The sequence below is a fragment of the Tigriopus californicus genome, chromosome 11, assembly GCF_007210705.1.
Source record: "Tigriopus californicus strain San Diego chromosome 11, Tcal_SD_v2.1, whole genome shotgun sequence".
Classification (NCBI taxonomy): domain Eukaryota; kingdom Metazoa; phylum Arthropoda; class Copepoda; order Harpacticoida; family Harpacticidae; genus Tigriopus; species Tigriopus californicus.
Window position 1 is genome coordinate 4851750 of NC_081450.1, and position 19999 is coordinate 4871748.

Below are 19999 nucleotides of genomic sequence, written 5' to 3' on the forward strand. Positions count from 1 at the left end.
AAATGCGACAGTTCAAAAGTGTACCCTGTCGCATTTCAAAATGTGCGTTCACGAAACTATCTGATACTCGCTGTAGGTGCAACTGGGTACCAATCGCATCTCAAAATATGCACTCACGAAACCATGCGGGGGTGCCCCATTGGTGGACATTTACCCCCATCTTTTTTGACAACAGCCTAAACCATAACTTCTAGCTGTGCTGTAGTTCCCCACTAGCCAAAAAAAACAACAATTTGTAATATGGCACTTCTTCCAATTTAATAAATTTTGAGATTTTTTTCTGGTCATAAACAATCATTAGCAAGCGAGGACACATTACTTGTGCATAGTAGATTAGATTCGTGTTGATGGCGAAGACGAAGACGAGAATGGGTTAATCTTCTTCAATGATCGGCGTAAGCTGAACAATTTCAAATTGGAGTTACGGGAATTGTTGTGGAAGGGCCTCTTATGATGTCCATTTAAGGTAAGTGATCGCCTAGCCTTACGTCAGTCCGAATCATCGTCATCCTCTTCCAATTCAAACCATGCCGTGTAGCCTGTCATCAATTTGGAGTTATTTAACTCCACTCGAGCTCGTCCCATCAACGGACTGGATGAAAATATCCCCTTCTTATCAATCACGGTGATCTACAAAGCCGATAAGCCAAGCTTCCCCAAAGGAATTTCATATTCAAAGGACTCTTCATATTCAGGGTTGCAAGAGTCCTTGCACACCTCTGTTTTGCGTTTGCTCTTTCTCGACCTTTCGGGCAGCAAGTAGACTTTGACGTAAGGATCTGGTGGATCTGGAAGATCAGACCCAGGCAGGCCAGCAGCTTGATGGATGACAAACTTCAGCTTCTCGCTGCCCTGGTCATAAATCAATGACACCCTTACTTTTCCACATCCAGTAGCACTCATGGAAGCTTGAGGACCCCGTCTTCTCAATTCATTAATGGGTTCTAGCATCTCATTCACTTCCTCTTTTGTTTCTTCGGAGGCGGTACTTTCCACCATTGGAGTAACCGTGTTGGCAATCATGGCGGCTAAGGGCGAATCCACAGATGGCCGTTCTGCGGGCTTGGGATCATCGGACTCATCCAAGTTAATCAGTTTCTCGTCTTTTTTGGCTGATGGCGTGGAGTCGGATTCAAGTGCAGTGGGCAATGAGGTTTTTGTTTCCACCTCATCTTTCGAGTCTTTGGGTGGATCTATCGGTTTAGTAGACTTGCCAGCAGCCTTCAAAGGTCGAATTTGGGCCGCCAACACAATTTGGGAGTTGCCAATGCCTCCTTTCAAGTGGAACGGTTGATTGGGGAATTCCATTCCAGGTTCCTTCAAGATGTTGGAATTCCGAATCACTGCTGTGCAAAGTACATTATCCTTGTCCTTACGGGTGTCCAAAACCCTGACATGAAGATCATCGGCATCGGGGTTGACGATCATAAAGACGAAGCCTTGCTCAAAAACTGGATCGTTGGTGTAATACTGCGGGAAAGTGGTATGAACAGTTTGGCCAACCTTGAGCTCAACCATTGGGCATGGCTTATGGGCTGGACTCTTGGAGGGGAGCTCTTTGCAACAATCCACATACACATGCAAAAGGCACTTGGTCAAGTCTTTCTCTTCAGGCAGATGAGGTCGTTCCAACTGTTTGATGTCCGAAGAGGCTTCCAACCAACTCAGCGACATCAGAGCACGTCCTGTGTCAGCATCCTCCAACTCCACCCACATCTCCTGAATATGTCCTTTCTTAGCCACGACACTGGTTTGCACCGTGGCTCGTCCAAGGAATTCATCATCTCCAGGATCGTCGTGATCAAAGATTTCCAAAGTCAGTTGTTGGCCAGATACCACCTCAATGGGGAAATCAGCCACATAGTCCCACTCGGGATTGACGGTGTTGTTGATCCTGTTGGTCTTGACCGATCTTGCACCCACTGTGAGCACGGCATAAGGGTCAGATTTGCCCATGCCAAGTACTCCGACATCCTTTTTGGCCAACTGTACGGCTTTGTGTAATCGAACCCGGAGCACACCCGCCGAATCGGGACATTTCAAGATCTTGTTCTCAACGGATTCAATCAATGGCATGGTGTACTTATGTGGCAGGACCATGAAGAACCCAATTTGTTCCAGAACAATTTGCCGTATGATGTTGCTTAATCCAGGTGCATCAAATGCATTGGCGATCCCTCCCAAATCAAAATCAATTTCTGGTGGAACCAGGAAATAGGCCTGAATACCTCCAATCAAGGGCATCTCATTGACAATGGGTTTGAAAACCACTCTGAGCAAACCACGAAGACTGAAATCCATCAGTTTAGCTTTGATCCGGCCCACACTAAATTTGATGTCGCAATCGCTGGCAAACACCAGATCCATATCCATTATGATCTCATTCCGGTTGACGTTTTTGTAGTAAACCTTGATGCCTGTGATTCTAGGAGGAATTTGACCTAAAACCACACGTTCAAATTTGAACCCACTAAATCCATAGCCCTCCAGGGCTTGGCGAACGGATGGCTCAATGGATTCAGAAATCAGTTTCCTGGTGTAATGACCAACATTAGGCCAGAGTTGGTGGATAATCGAGTTGATCCACTCTGCCCGTTCCTAGAAATTGCATTCATGTATTAATACCAAGGCTTTAATCATTGTTCAACAAAAGAAAATGATTGCGATTCTAGTGGGTTTTGCCAATATGAGTACCTCTTTACGCGATCCTATCATGGCCATATTCTATAATGTACCTGGCAAATGAGCAGTATATTTCTATACCAAAATGTAGAAAATTGAAACGGAACATAGCCAGGGAATAAAATCAAAAAGACAAAAACTCTCATATTACCGAAGTACCTGTACCTTCAAGTAGAATCTAAGAGGATTGACTTTACCCCAAAGTTATCGTTGAAGTTTGAAGCAATAACACTAAAAGCCATGATGAAAAAACCAATCAGAAAATCATCAAATTTATAAGATTCTCCCTAATAATTTGTGCACACATTGGTCATGGAAATGTGAGAAATTCGGTGACAGTTCAGCTATAAAGCGTTCAGTAATAAAGCATTGCAAATGCAAGATTCTAGGCCCAAAAAAATGCTGCTTAGAGCCGTGCATAAGTTTTAGTGCGGAGCTTTCTTCTTTAGAATATATTGGATCGCAATATCTATTCTGCATTTCATTGCCAATGAATATAATGCTTCGGTCATAACTGAGAACAAAAAGAAGTTTCGATTTGTTGCTAAAAGAAAGAAGCTAACAAACTAAGGTCACTTTAGAATTGAAAAGAGGAACAACTAACGAGTATTTTTGGGTCTTGCGGATTGTTACAATTACATCATTTTGAAATAAAATGGGCTTACAGTTACTTGTTGAAAAAAAGACAAAATACAGTAATCCAGTTGTGTGTAATTTTGTTACTACTGCCCTGATCAATACATTATTCAAGTGACCGCGGGTGATGGCTCGTCATCCGCATTATTCAAATGCGATCCGGGCATTTTAGCCACGGACTTGGATTCGTCCTCCATTACGACAGGATTGGAGTNTCGGTCATAACTGAGAACAAAAAGAAGTTTCGATTTGTTGCTAAAATAAAGAAGCTAACAAACTAAGGTCACTTTAGAATTAAATAGAGGAACAACTAACGAGTATTTTTGGGTCTTGCAGATTGTTAAAATTACATCATTTTGAAATAAAATGGGCTTACAGTTACTTGTTGAAAAAAAGACAAAATACAGTAATCCAGTTGTGTGTAATTTTGTTACTACTGCCCTGATCAATACATTATTCAAGTGACCAACCTTATCGGGGAAGAAGACCCAAGAAGGCAGATCCTCGACCCGGATTCTCGATTCAATCATGTGCTTCTCATTGGTGAGTGCGGCTTCACGGGCAGCTGAGAGTTTGGCATCGCGTTCCTTTTTCCATTGACTTCTCAACACTGTGAGGATTAGTGGAGTGAAGAGCCAAGCCACCGAGAAGTTGTAATATCCCAGAAGGTAGATGGACACCCAGGCAAAGGATTTGAAGGCAAATCGAGAGATCACTTTCACGATACTCTCCGCGGGTGATGGCTCGTCATCCGCATTATTCAAATGCGATCCGGGCATTTTAGCCACGGACTTGGATTCGTCCTCCATTACGACAGGATTGGAGTAGTTTGGACTAAAAATGGAGGAGCAATAAGTTTTCTTTCTTCACCTCTAAGAATCAGGACTTCAATAAGTGTTTCCCATATGTTTGTGAGAGTTATCTGCCAAATCTCGCCGCCGATCGCTTGTTTTTATCTTCGATGAGGTATGAATCACTCTAAGCGAAAACAAGAAAGGCACCATAAAGGCCAAGAGCGGTGCTTGTCCCGTGTTTTTTCCATCGGCATGTCTGTGCGAAGGTTAATTTTGTCCTAGGATTATTGACGAGTACATTTCGTGATTAACACAGACCAATGATAGTATTCAACATAATTCATACTGAGGGGATTTCAGTCTATTTCTGATCATGCCGTCATGACTAACATCTCTTCGTGATTCTTCAACGTGAAGAGACAGTGTTAGTGGATATTTCATCTCGTGGAGAGTTCTATGAATTTCGCACCATTTTGTGATATCCGACGACAACCAACACCCCACTTTTCGCCATTCATTCAATCATCCTGAATTTTCTTACAACTTGAGATAGTGCAAGTTAGAGAGTGTAAGTGAGGGACACTCTTGAAGGGATCGGCTGTTGTTCTCGAACACATTTCACCACGATTTCTCAAAATTGTAGTTGTTCTGTGTCAGTTATGGTACAAATAGGACAATGAGTAGGCTGCAGAGTTTTACTATGGCGGACAAATTTGGCAGGTTTTTGTTAAAGCTGGAGATGAAGGTGGGCAAACTTGCGATTGGATTCTACATTTCTATAAATTCAATCTCATATGTTTTCACTATAATTGTTGCCGCCAAATCATATTTTGCTCTTTCATTAATGGTAATGATCGTTTCTACAAACTTCCTGACGGTAAAAAATATTTTGAAATGATCGTTTGCCATTAGCTCTCTTGAAAACGTGTATTTGTTCAGCCTGGAATATATATTTCAAGCTCAAGTTGTGGTCTTGCTTGGTACAAGTTCCAAAAATGAGATCATAATCTGAACTCTATAATCATGCGTGAGTATAATCATCAAAATTTGGAACGTGCTTCTTAGTCTAATACTAAAATGCCCAAATTTAAGTCATGGCGTCTGACCTCGAGTTCTTTTTGTAAAGCTTTACTTCCGGCATCGCAATTTGAACCCAAGCCACTAAAACGCGGCTTCACTTGACACTTGATCTTTGTAAGGAAATTCGTTTGGCAACTATGCCATCCCTATTTGTGTACCTTCTGAAGCATCCGAAATTTAGAGATATTATTTTCAATCATGCTATGGACTCCCCCGGAAAAGTGTTGCCTTACGAACGGCCGCAACGATTTTAAAGTCAAGACAAGCACCATATGAACTCTAATTAAAGTGCAGAATGTTTTAGCAAAGGAAGCCCTTGACCGAAAACTTTGCGCACCATTTCTAGTCAACTGACAAATCATTTGGGGTGTTCGAACAACCGAAGTGGTTGAGTTACTTGAGCTTTAAATGTTTATCTAATTATGTCGCCAGTAGCCAAATTTGCTAAAGACACCTGTTTGTATAAATAAGAAATACATCAGTCAACAACAGCAACAACTTATGAGATTTCGTCAATTCGAGTTACAAAAAAGACATCACTCTCGAGCTCCTTAGAAATCAGACTAGCAATGTAGCCTTTATGCGAATTTAAAGATTTAAACTAAACTAGTGCTTGGCCAATCCTAGGATTTCCTGACTTTCCGAGATGTCAAACTCGAGTCTGGCAAATAACTGAAAAATCATACCTAATTTCAGATAAACTAGACCAATGCTCATGTAATTGCCTTTCAATACTTGGTTTCTTGCTTGGTCAAGTTATTTATCGAAGAAATCCATATAAACATGCCAATTTATCATGACGAGTCTGGACTTAACTCAGTCAATTTCTCCAAATTCGAGTCAAGGGCTCGAGACTTAATCCCTATTATGTACAAAACAGCTATTCAATCTGTTTCATTTCGGCTCAAAAATTGACTCAAGAGCCGCCTCAATACATGACAATGATGATGTGGCTCCAGAATAATTACCTTTTAGCTAGATTCAACTTAATCCAGTGGGCCAATCCGACGAATCAAAGGATGGTTTGTTATCCTTTTCTAGATCAATCAATGCACTGGTTTCAAAGGCCAGTGAACATGGTTTACCATAAGCCTGCCTTGGGTCGTTTTAACTAAAGACGGAACTAGAATACACCTCTGTTCATGCAAGAACCAAGGTGGAGTGAGTGTCTTTCTATGCCTCTTCCGTTTTCGGCTTCCTTGGCCTAGGCCGAATCAGCTGGAAAACGGCAACCCTTTCAGGGCTAACCTGCCCAGGAAACCCACATATGTATATCTTCCCATAAGGTCTCTGGTGGCTATCAACAAAAACTTTTAAAGCCTTGTGGCCATTAAGGGGCCTGACAATCGAAACGAGAGCCAGTAAAAGATTGCTGGTGAAGTGAGATTCAAATTAGGAGGACTGGGTATGCTCAAAGTCAATTTGGTGACCCTGAGTTGGTGATGTCGTTCACCATAAATTTCAAGGAAAGCGATAAGTTGATTAACCCAAGGTGGGTTTATTTTTATTGTTGTTAAAAAGAGCAATTCTAATGCATCTTGACACGATAAAATACTTTTATTTTGAAAACGTCCCTGTGCAGTCCTATTTAAGGTGGGAGTGGCTTTCCATTTTGGGACAAGACGACGTCCTGACCGACTAAAAGAACGCGGTTATGATACTATAGTTGCGTGATTGAATGAATGTTGTATAGCGCCAGGTGGGGACAGGCGACGTCATTTGGGAGTTGATAATAGCTTCTTTCTTTTTGTTGTGAATATCTTTGACAGTCGACCCACTTGCCATTGAACGTAAATGTCGGGAGGCTTTCCAATCAAGTTCTCATCAAGAATTCTTAAAAGATTGAAAGCCTGAGTTTCTCAAAGACAAAGAATCAGAGTGGCAAGTTTGAAATCTTTGAAGGTATGCTTTAAGGCATAACTTTAGGGCTGGATTGAACTTTTCAAGTCTGCAGAGACGTGATTTTCAATCAATAATACACCCATTTTTAGCAATGCAATCAAAACATGTAACACATGTTACATTTACACATGTAATACATCTCAACATAAAATGTTGGGTAAGGAAATTCAAGAAAGATGAAGCGCGGCAATCCTAAATTTGAGCATTTTGAGGAGGGAGAATTAAGACAAACATTGCAACTAACTTGCACTGGGTGTACCCTGAATTTGACATGTAATTCAGTTTGCCACCTTGATGAAGAAAACAGTATTCTGATATTGAACCAAGTTATCAGTACAGAGACAGAATTGCACCAAACTTAACATTTTTTGAGTTTTGTAGGCCAACTTAATGGATAGTTGAAAATTGAATTGGATTGAATAACATGTGAAAGTGCAAGTGGGCTACAAGGTTTGTAAAAATTTTCCCTCCTCAAGATCAGTGTTGCCGCGCTACATTTTTGATGAATTTCCTTTACCTAACATGGCCTATAACATAAGAATTGCTTTAAATATAAAAATGAAAAAAATATTGTTTCCTCTTTTCTGGTTTTGTTTTTTCAGTTCTTGGACCTAAAAATTACAGTTTCACAACAAACTTTCATTCCATTAAAGCAGTCAATTACTTTTTCAAATCTAGAATTATCTAATCAATTTACAATATCTTGCTGCAATCAAGCATCTACCTACACAATTAGTACAAAGCTACAGAAAACAGTCCCAAAGAATCCACTCTCAGACGTCAGCTTGTTTGCCATGTTACTCTTTTGGATTAGCCCAAGTACTCTACATTAGATTTATATTTAAAGCCTTATTGAAAAGTATTTCATATCAAATAATGTTCAATGAAGTAGGATTTATTAGAGGGCTTTTTGTGATTTCTCCTCCTCCCACCTTTTAGCTTTTAATGTGGATAAACTCACTTTGCCTTTTGGCCATGTAAGGTAAAGGATAGGCAAGGAAATGTGGTGCTTAACACTGATTTTTAACATTTTGTTGAGGGAGCATTTAGACAAAACTTACATTCAACCTGAACCAAGCCTTGGTTGTATTTACCATTTATTTCAATTTGCCAACTTGATGACATTGGGCCTAGGTATTAATACAGTGACAGAACAACATCATAAATGGCATTTTTTGGGTTTGTAGCAGTGCAAATTGGTTGTGAAATTTGTGGAAAATTTCCCTCACAAAATTAGGGCGCTGCTCTACATTTTTATTTGAATAGTTTTTTGCTAATTGTACAGCCTTCACTTGACGCAATACCTAAATTAAACTGAACACGAAACTAACGGATCAAAAAACAGACTCTGAAAGTCGGTTGGAAACAAGATGTAAAAATGTAGATCATGAAGACAAGCTGCCAACGGAAGATTGAGCAATGATTCACACAACCTTCTTTGTACTAGACTCTAACTTGATGGATTTGGATGTAGAAATCAGAATTTAAGCCCATCCCGATCTTGAATTATGGAATGACTGTGAACGATTTTTTTCAGTAATAAATGCGTGTATCTGCTGTCCGAGGAAAATAGAATTGGGTTCAAGAAAAGTATTCGCAATAACGTTTTATTCATTTCCAGTTAACTTTCTCTCTCTTGTATTAGGCTGCAAAACATTGGAGAAGTGAGTCTACCAAATCAATCACGAAGAAAATGAAACCCTTTGAGCATTCGTTGGCTTAACTGATCCCTTTATCCCCTCTATGAAGGATGAATTAGGTCCGACAACCGAAAAATTAGACGTGTTCCAAATTTTGACTGACCACTCGACCCAACAAAAGAAATTGATTAAATGAAAAACTGGACCCAATGGACAAATCGATAAGTGCAACTGAATGAGAGCAATATATTTGATTCAAATTTCTTTTCTATTGTGGAACACATTTGAAACTTGTTGATCTGGCTTGCCATTTGCTCAAATTGGTCTTGATATTCCATTTTGATAAAAAAATCTACACTTTTGGAAGGCAAACAAGCCATGTTAGTTCGAATCGAAGAAGGAGCAATTATAATCATTGTCCTCCCCATTAAAATGCAACAGCTATCGTTTCATCTTTTAAACCACGGAATGGATTTTTATTTGCTGATATGTGATTTTCAAAATCGAAGTTTGAGTAAGTTTTTAAAATCATTTTAATGTCTTACTATGTTTTATTGTCATTTGGTCTAGTTGTCGGTTGGGTCACTCAGCCTGAGTCAAGTTATTGTTTTGACTGTTTTAGCCACTCGGGTTCATTCAGGCAAGGAAATATCCACGGTGCTTCAAGACACAATCGACTTCATACAAATTAAATACCTCCTATGGCATGATAGCAAAGAAACTTGAGCGGCATAAACGAGTTTCTTAAAGCAATAGAATCAGGGTGGGCAATTTTGAGAATTAGCGTGACTTTTGGACACCAAGTGGACAAAAGTGTCCAAAAGTGGACAAAAGTGTCCAAAAGTGGACAAAAGGGTCCAAAAGTGGACAAAAGTGGACAAAAGTGGACAAAAGTGGACAAAAGTGAACAAAAGTGGGCAGAATGTGTCCAAAATTAAGTACAATTGTGCAAAAGGGGATTGACAAGCAAACACTTTTAAACCCTAAATCATGTTATTTCTTTACCAAATCTAGATGTGAACCAGCAAATAGAATCAGTAATCAATAAAATCTAAGCTTTCTTCAAACACATAAATATGAAGTAACAACTAGCCTTTTCACTAACGTTTTTAATTTCCAAGATATACACTTAACGAAATTTGTTATCTTGATACAATACAGCTTTATAAAGTCAAAACAAATATCTTTAATATATTTTGAATGTTAATAAGTCAAAGCCACACTATAATCAGGGCATTTGGTGGCTGGGTAATTTTAACAAAGATTTAAAAAAATTAATTTTAAAAAAACTTAGGAGCTGAATATCAAATATCCAATAATACTTCTCATATTTGTAATATACATAACATATTTATAAGGAGTGCATGAATTACACTTTTATAATACATCTAAAAACTAAGATATATGTTTCTTTAAAAAACATAGGGAATCTCATTTCATGACAAAAAGCGCATCTTTAAAAGTTAAAAATATGCCTAACAATGTCTCAATTAACTTACTTATGGAAGAAAAACCAAGTATAGGAAAATATGTCATTATTAGATTTTAGCAATTCATAAGAAATTCAATTTTTAATATTAGTACTTTTTAAGAAGAAATCCCAAATGAATGATGATTTTAAGTAAAACATTTTTGCAAAAAGTTAATGATGTTGAATAAATGAAGCCAGATAACCAGAATATAATGTTTAGCTATTTCAGTTTTTGAATCCTTTGCAACAGCTGCATTCTACTAAAGGGAGACTTTGTTCCCTGCTTGCTTTCTAATCTAACGTAAGAAAAAAAGAGTTAAGAACCTGTCTTTCAAATACCTTTTTTGGGTATGTTAGAGGTATATGGCAAAGGTTTTAAAGACTTATCTTGCTCTTGGAACCATCAATGAGCAATTTTTGAATTAGAGGATGGGTTTCATACGGAATATCCTTTATATTTGTAGTTTTAAAGGTTCGTATTTTTGGACATTTTTGGACACTTTTGTCCACTTTTGTCCACCCTTATTTTTGGACACTTTTGGACACTTTTGGACACTTTTGGACAGGGGTGGACAAAAGTGTCCAAAAATGAAATGCCCACCCTGAATAGAATGCCTTGCTAATTGCATCATTGATTGGAATTTGCTGTTGTACAGAGGATCAAAACCCATCAAATAAGAATGCATGGCGTACGCGTAACAATTTTTTGCCCTCAACTAAAATGAGGGTAATATTAATCGATTTCTTAAAATACTAGTTGTTGTTTAGAAACAAGTCAATCATTGAAAGTTACATTATGATACATAAACATTACAATGCCAAGTGAAATGACTGAGCCCATCATTTATCCTGCTTGGTGCATCCAGGGGAAACACACCCAAAACGTTGATGGGATAATCAAAACCAATGCAAAAACTTAAAAGATCTATCCCACAGCTCGTTGTGGAAATTTCCCACAAATCTAGCAAGAATTCTAACTTTTAAAGTCTGCCAAAATATGGATGGAAAGGTTCAAATCTTTAATTGGAGACCTCTCTAGGCTGACCATGAACCACGGTATAACAAAGATTTGAGATACGAAAATATTTCATGTCCTTTGCGAAGCATTTAAGGATTTAAAGACACATATTGGTCATGAAAAGCCCATGGAAAGCGCATCAAAGTCCCTTTTAGGCTCCAGAATGGGATGCCTGGGGATGTCGTTTTCTTCGTGGACGAAAAATGCAGCGTTTTTGGGCTCTTTGTCAGCACTCATTAGGAATCTGTTGTGAGCAAGACGATTTCTGCTAAACCAAATATATCTTTTGTTGGGAAGTTACCAGGTCTAAATTTATCTTTAGGGCCATAATCCACAACAGATTATTCCCATGGGGTTGGTCAAAGATGGTATACAAATAGCTTACTAACCGATCATCGTCCTTCGAGAAAAGCAAAATGATCCAGGAGAATATATTCAACTTATAAAGAAAATTTTTTTTGAGCCCAAGGTGGACACCATTAAAGCAGTTTTAGGTCTAGGCAAATACGCGTGAGGCCACAAATAGCGAAATTGGGATTGAACTAGTTCCTTACAGAAGAGGTTCACCGCTTGGTTGACATCAAAGACACCCACGAGTGAATTTTGTGACCATGAAAATATTGGCTACTTTTAAAAAGAGCTTGAACTTGGCGATTGGCACAGTTTAGAAACATCGAGAGCTCTAAAAAAACAGTATCCTCTAAGATAAAGGAAGCTGGAATTAAGATATCACTACAACTTTCCTTAACAAATATCATCAGAAGACTCTGACGGGCTCTAAAGAGAAAACAAAGTTCTTCTGGTTTTCAGCCGCTCAATATATTTTTGTAGTATGAAGAATGTCTGCCAAAAAGTTGAGGCAAGAAGTATACTCAAAGATATTTTTCGAAAATTAAAACCAAATGATGCCTATATCTCGAGCTCCCCACGCTTTTCGGCAATTTCACCACTTCAAGTATTGCAGTAATATAGGTTTCAGAGATACGCGATCCGAGTATGACTGTGTATGCCAAGAATGCATGTTTGCATAAAAAAGCCTCTTCAAACTCATCAATGATAAAGATAAGGGATATGATAATAGTCATAGATGGGTCCCAATCTATCATCATGGTATCAATCATCCAAGACATCCTATTTTTTGGCTGAAATTGTCTTAAAAGTTGTGAACCTATAGCAAGTGAGTTGAAACAATATTGAACTTGCATTAGAGACGTCTAAATATGCATCTACAAATTCCGTTTCATACTTTAAAATATGCGCAAAAACAAGTCAAACCAAGCCAAAGCATGCTGCAACACGTGTTTGAAATTCCATTAATTTATCTTTTGATTTCACTTGTGAGCTTCGGTTAAGGTCATTCCTTCAAATCAGTGATGATTCATAAGCATTGGACAGGTGCGTTGACAATCAAAATTATAAAGGGCCAGAATTGATCGCAAGCCCACAATTTATTTTTTTATTTTTTGCCCTTTCACATTTTTTCTATTTTTGTGTTCCAGGGTCGATTGGAGAGGAGAGCCTTACTGACAAGCAAAGTCGGCCATCATATTTTTCCAACACACAATGCCATTGCCCAGTGTGATGATTTTTTTTGTCATTGCATCTATAGGATTTATTTAGGAAGATCTGGGGTTGCAATCAAACCGAGAATGTCGCGCTTGTTAGGAACTTCCGACGCTTTTTTTTGCATTCGCACAGAGCCAAAATATGCATAAAAACACGAAATAAGCTTTGTATGCAGCTAATTTTTAGGGGGACACAAAACGGATAACCCGAATTTTGACCCCCTCTACACTAAGACGGATTATTCGATGCAGTCGTCTCCTCTCTCCTCGTCTCACCCTTCTCATCACGGTGGTTAAAAATCCCTTTGAGAGAAATACTCGAATACATGTTAACAGTTTTCTACATCTCAGAAAATCATAAGAAGCACTTTTGAGCTTATACCTTTTAAGTTCCGTCAAACTTTAAAAAGCGTTTTCAACCACCATGTCAGCTGATTGGCTAACTGCGGTACCGTATTAGTAGAACATCCGCTTTCCCATTTGCGAATCCCGAGGCTAGGCTAGTCGAGTCCAAGCTTCCAAGCGGTATTTAAATTGCAGCATAAGTTGCTGCCGTAACAACTTAAATGGGCGAACCTGCGATCATTCTCGAGGGTGAGGTAATAATTAATGTTGCACGTTTGGTTGTGCGAACGGAGCGTGATTTAGTGATGGGATCAAATAAATTTTCAAGATCAGGATTGCCAGAAAGATAGCAAAGTCAAGGCATCACCGGCACCACCCTCTCCATCGTAAGGCAAAAGGTTAGGTTTGACCAAAAAGGCGACCCTGGTTTGATCGAAGAAAAATCAGGTTTACCTTTTGTTACTCACTAACGGGTTTGCGATATTCCGTTAGTCTTGCCATACGCCACTGAAAATGTAAATTGGTAGCCCTTGTCGCAACCTTCCGTGATTATTTATTTGATCCATATATTTCTAGACACTGGATGCGGACGACGGCTGGTAAAACAGTACAATGGATGGTCTCCTGGGAATTAATTACAAACCGGTTTATTGTACTGTTTAGCCAACCGAGTGGTCGGTCGTCCGACATCCAGCGTCTAGAAATCTATGTTTGATCCCATCAGTAAGCGTGAATATCCCTTAATTGGGACACCCATCATCAGATGGCAGGCCGAGCGAGAGAACTGTCATCTGACTCCAAACAAACCAAGGTTGTTCAACAAACAAAACAGAACATCACGTTATTTTAGCTGATCACCGAAGAATCCAGCTTGAGCCATGCAACTCCAGACGCTAAAAGGCAGGGCTTCTTCGTCAGAAACTACACAGGATAGACCACCTTCAGCTTTTTCGCATCTACTTTAAACACTTGTCTCTATGGCTTGCAGGGTGGGCAATTTTTTTGGGTGTATGCTTTGTGTTATAAGAATCAGGTTTTCCTATTTTCAAGGACATCATTTTGGAAGTACAGTATATCCTCAAGTCTTGTCTTGAGCCAACCACACAGACTGGAAGACTTTCTTTTCAATTCTGGCAACCACAGGGCATGCTTTTCACTTTACAGCTTTCGTGACAGAAAAGATCTTTGTTGCATGGTCATTGCCAGACAAAGTACCATCCTTGCTTTTTTCTTTCAGTTTAGAAGATCATGCCTGATGCCAGATCTGGCCTTTGATATTCCTCCAATGCACCATAAATTTACATTGCCACGTTTGTTAAGTACTTTCTTTGGCGAGTACTTGTACTCTATACAAAATAAATTGTACCATAACGTTAACATTGGAGCATGGAAATATACGTAGACCATATTGGGACATTGAAGCAAGAAGGGAAGATGACGTCATCATCAAATTTTGCGAGGTCACTCGTGCTTTTGAAGCTTACATATATTTTTCTTCATTAAGGAATTGAATTAGAGTTCTAGTTCATTTATTCATGAAAGGAATGGTTTATGTAGCATTGCATTTTAATAAACTGTCCGAATTTCACTCATTAACATGCTTTAAAAAATATTTTTTAGCTAAAAAAAAAAGCTAATTTTGGACTGATTTTTCCTCTTTTAGAAACCTTAGCATTTTTTTGGCGAATGTTGGGCTTTGTATCTTGGTTTCTTTAATACCTTTATTGTATTGAAAAGTAACCAAAGACCTAACAAAATTTGCGCTGACATCATCAGGCAGCAGCTACGTAAAGGTGTCAATAGGGTTTCGGACGACAAAGTAGTAAACCATTGTAATACAATTATAATTATAAATCTTCTCTGATAAACTACAAGATAAATTGATAAAGTATCAAACACCCCAGTACGTTCCCATTCAAAATGTTGACAGCGATATTAGGTCTGGCAGGCAGGTAGGGATCAGAAAAAATGATTTTTACTTTGGCTCATGCAGTATATTTTGTTCAAAGGATTAAAACAACTTCTCTCACAACAAATGTGACACCTAGGGCTGTCGAAAATTCTCCCACACAAGCATGTAGTTGACATAAGAATTGGCTAAAAAGTTTCATTTCTGGTAGGAAGCAATTGGTTAAGGTTGAGGGATCCCTTAGTGAAATACATGATGTCAAGTCAGGTGTTCCCCAGGGTTCGATCTTAGGGCCCCTCTTGTTTATAATATTCGTTGCCCCGCTTCAAAAGCTTAGTATCACTGCCAGTCTCTCTTCTTATGCTGACGATACAAAGTTAGTTTCTGGTAAGAATGGCCAAGATTCCAGTAGCCTTGCAAAGGACTTAAATCGAATCTACTCTTGGGTAACTGAGAATAATATGGCCCTGAGCGGAATGAAATTCCGCTCCATGACATTTGGGTCAACTCCTTTAAATACTCCACTCGTAGATAATGGAGGTAAAGATATTGAGCAGGTCTCATCTATGAAAGATCTAGGTGTAGTCCTCCAAAATAATGGAAAGTTCGATGAGCATATCCAGCTGAAGGTGGGTAAGGCTTTTCAAATGTGTGGTTGGATATATCGCACGTTTAAGTCCAGAGATAGCATCACGATGCTAACTCTGTACAAGTCGATTGTCCAGCCACATCTTGAATACGCCTCACCCATTTGGGCTCCAATGAGTTCAGCAGGTTTGCAAAAGGTCGAGCAAGTCCAAAGATGTTTCACTAGGAACATCACAGGAATGAGAGAGCTCTCGTATTGGGAAAGGTTAGAACGGTTGGGATTGTACAGTACTCAGAGAAGGTACGAAAGGTATCTGATATTGTACGTTTTCAAAAGTATCCATGAGCTTTGTCCCAACCCAGGGTTTAGGGTCAATTCTAGTGACCGTAGAGGCTTAATGTGCGTTTTGAGAGCACCTTCAAGTCTTCGAGAATCCAGGCTAGTTCGAACAATGAAGTCCACATCTCTTCTTTCTCGGGCTCCTTCATTGTTTAATTTGCTTCCCTCTGATATTCGTAGGGAATACGTAGGCCTTGTTGATCCGGTAGCATCTTTCAAGTCAGACTTGGACAAATTTTTAGATAGCATTCCAGATCAACCCTACATTCAAGGATTAGCTCGGTCTGCCAACTCAAATTCGTTGGTAGACCAAATATCATATAAAAATTGAAAGGTAATAAATAGACGAATTATAATCTTTCATTTTAATAGTACTGGGGATTACATTCCCTGTAGCGGTTAGAAAAGCCCGTGAAAAACCAAACCAAAAAAAAAGAAAAAAAAAAGATACCTTAAACATCAAACAAGATTCTGGCTTCTACCGAGACACTTTCAGCCGCGGTTTTTGCTTCAATTTCGAAAATTGAATGGAATAAAAACCTAAAGAGAATATGATAACCTCGTGGTTTTACTATTGCAAGTAACCAACGAATGTATTTTTTAGGTTGCCTTTTCTCTTTTCGTCACCATTTTTTTCTTTTCTCTTTATTATCAACTGGTCAAAACCTTTACCGTTTTCCCCATCACCTTTTCACATCAATTTTGCCAATTGCCTTCACCTTTTTGCCTGAGGGTTATTCATCATATATATCTCATATTCCACTAAAGTTTCTGCAAATGCATAAGGCAAATGCATTTTCAATCAAAGTATCAAGCACTGAAGCTCCATGACCTTCTCCTACTATCTCGAAGGCAAACCCAGGTATATCATACGTCTTAGAAAGAAGAATGAAAACGTTTTCAATAACCTTCCCTCCAGTAATAGTATCTAATTCACATCACTTTGGAGGTTTTAAGACTACAAACGATTACATTTTTGTATTGAAACCTCCCATTCAAATTTATATTGCTGATATTGTATAATTTTTAAAAGCAAATGGTGTCATTAATTGCGGGTGGAGTGACACAAAGTACTTTATGGAACAACTAAGTTTGAGAATAAAATGCCCAATAGAACTGAGAGTTCAGTCAGAAATTGTCATAGTAGAACAATGAAACATCACAAAACGATCAAAACTTTTTTCAAGGTCGAGATAACCACAAAGCAGATCTTGATATTTTTGGGGGAACTAGGTAAGGAAATACTTGATAGCAATCTCGTTTGCTTTTTACTTATGTACTCCTTTCAAATCCCAAGGGGTTTATGGGATCGAAAGAAGAAAACCAACATCAGATGATTGTTTGAACTCAAAAAACGACTCACATTGTGCTAGATGGAAACCGTTCGAGAGTGCAGTCTACGATGGTAATCTTTTTTCGAAACGATTGTCTTTACTTATTCACAAGGCTAACAATCATGTCCTCCTGTAGCACAACACAGTGGTTGAAAAAACCTTTTCAAGTTTGTAGAGAAATGTCTAACCACTTCTTTTAGCTCGCAAAACCACAGGGATCAACTTTGATTCTATTGCCGGAATACGTTTGAAACACTATAAAGTTCAAAAATATATTTGATGAAGTTTTCGAGCACAACACTACAACAATAAAGGATGATTTTCAAGGTTTAAGTAATTTCATTGTCGTCTTGCAGCCAACGGCAAAAAGTGTTCCATGAGCCGCTTGGGCAGTCTCAGACGGTTGGGACTACGTAGTTTGGGATGTTACTTGTTTTTTTGCCTTTTTAGCACTACATCATTATTGTTACAGTTTTGAACCAAAACATAGTCACCTAGGTGGATATTTCATAAAAAAATTGAATTACTAGTCTAGTTTATGTGGTTCAAATACTAGACTCGATAATCGACCCAACTGGTAACCGAATTAAGGTGAGTTTTCCGTACGTGATAGTAAGAGCCAGAGACGTTCAGGTCAGTTGAATTAACAACTTCCAACTTAAAATGAAGAGATTTGGCTGGAGTAATTGATATTTTTGGAATGGAATGTGTACCCAAGGAAGCCCAAACAGCCTATGACACCCTCTTTGCTGCTGGGGGAATGAAGATAATGGAATCACCTAAACCTCCAAAATCATCCCTCATTGAATACAAATTAGCACGTGATCTAAACAACCACTAGTGACTTTAATCGGAATCATTTGTCCTGGTTTCATGCATTTTAGCTCCAATATGCCACGATCACGGTAAAAAAATCAAATTCAGACACTTGGTATAAATTCTTACCATCATAAAATTAAAGCTTTTTCTTCATTTGTTAATCTTGATTAACTTAAAAACATCACTTAAAACACAAAGAAAATGGAAGTTTTTGAAAACACATCATTACACAATAGTAAAAACAATATTAAATACAAAATTCAAAACTATCATTTATGCGATCACTCGTGAAAAAGTTCATCTAACAGACAGTTTTGGGGATTTGGACTTTTTCTGTAGACAGAGACATCATTGCGTTTTTTGAACTCTTCATTGATTGCCTAACTTGGAATATTTTCTATACTTCCAAAGTACTGTTAAAAAATAGCATATTTATAGAGGGTTTAAAGGGAAAGCATGTAACATTTTGAGATTAAGTAAGAAAAAGAAGAAAAATGGCATTTCACTTTTGCGATGTTTCAAAATCTTTGCAAATTCTCTGGGATATAGAAATCAAACATAACCGAGGTATATTGGAGCTAAAATGCATGAAAATAGGACCATTTATTCACATATAACTCAATAAAGGATAAATCAATCACTTGCTAAGTTGAATTCAATCCTAATTATATGGAATAGGTTTTTGATTTTTGTTTAAATAATTGGTTTTCAAATGTTTTTGGGCGTGCCCGTTTTTAGTCTGAGCTAGTTATTGACAAAGCGATGCGATCAAAGTTATTTCTTGTGGTATTGCAATTTGCAAAAATAACAAGATGTGTCTGGTTATTTATTTGGACACTTCATAAGACTATTAAACCTTCATGACTATTATTTTAACAATTGGGATACCATTGACTGGATGCTTCTTAACTTCCCTCTGGCCCAGACAACATGCCATTGCTCAAAGTTTGGGAAAGGATGTAATATCCAGCACCAAGGGCTAAAATCATGAACTGTCCCATGTCAATATAGGCGTGTTTGGTTTTCATGTCTGAAACATCAATAGAAGCCAATTGTGAGCCATGCTTTAATCAGTAACAAACGATAATTAAGAACAATGGCCTCAAGTCTGTGATTCACAAGCTTTTGGAACAAACAAGGGAACCCCCTTGTTCATATTCAGTTTCAAGTCTTCGGCTGAGAGTATAACTCCATTTGTGGAAAGTCCAACTTTTATGATTGTGAATTACGCGTTTGACTTCAGAATTACTGCATATTGCCAGAAATTAAAGGATAACATTTAGACACGTGTTCTCTCATACTGCTCCACTTTTGAAAAGTTATCTAATAGAAGAGAAATATGAAAGTAAGTAAAGAAAAGAACAATAAGGATGCAAAAATCTTATTAGGTCAAAACTTATTCGTTGCAATAAGGTATTTTTGAAGAAACATTAAACATTGAACGTTAATAACTGCGACTGTTATCATTTTGTGGTTATTAGGACATGTTAAATGCATGGCTTGCACTTCAAAGAGGGGTGCTTCTGAAGTTAGGCGGTGATATGGACGTTAATAACTTGATTGTTGCATATTTTGGCTTAAGATTGAAGTTTTAGCCTTGCTTCACCTCTATAGTGTGTTCGAACAAGCAGTTTCAAAATTCATGAGGCTTCTCGATCACGTCCAAGATTTTTTGTTTGCATAGGATTTTATGTCGTCTCACGGATCCGTGTGAAATACAAACATGTTTCGCTGATTAGACAGACAAAAACGTTCTTGACACTAAATATGGGCGTATACATAAACCACTGAAAATTGTGGACCTTCCTCGATCAAGACTAGTCATAACAAAAAGCCAATTCAGCCGCAATTACCTATAGGCTGTCTACAGAACCTT

General features: G+C 38.3%; 1 protein-coding gene across 1 annotated transcript; it reads right to left on the bottom strand.

The window, feature by feature from the left end:
- Window positions 1-232: 232 nt before the first annotated feature.
- Window positions 233-6472, bottom strand: LOC131890762 (extended synaptotagmin-1-like). The gene is made up of 3 exons (XM_059240172.1): window positions 6161-6472; window positions 3789-4152; window positions 233-2598 (listed from the first exon to the last, which is right to left on the bottom strand). Exons 2-3 carry the CDS (start codon window positions 4125-4127, stop codon window positions 631-633), a joined length of 2307 nt encoding a protein of 768 aa, XP_059096155.1. The 5' UTR covers window positions 4128-4152; window positions 6161-6472; the 3' UTR covers window positions 233-630.
- Between the last annotated feature and the right edge of the window lie 13527 nt (window positions 6473-19999).

Bases quoted from the DNA above. Each gene is read 5' to 3' on its own strand.
- LOC131890762 (XM_059240172.1), bottom strand. From the start codon at position 4,127: ATGGAGGACGAATCCAAGTCCGTGGCTAAAATGCCCGGATCGCATTTG. The intron at 2,599-3,788 runs GTTGGTCACTTG...TGCAATTTCTAG, and splicing joins GGGTCTTCTTCCCCGATAAG to GAACGGGCAGAGTGGATCAA.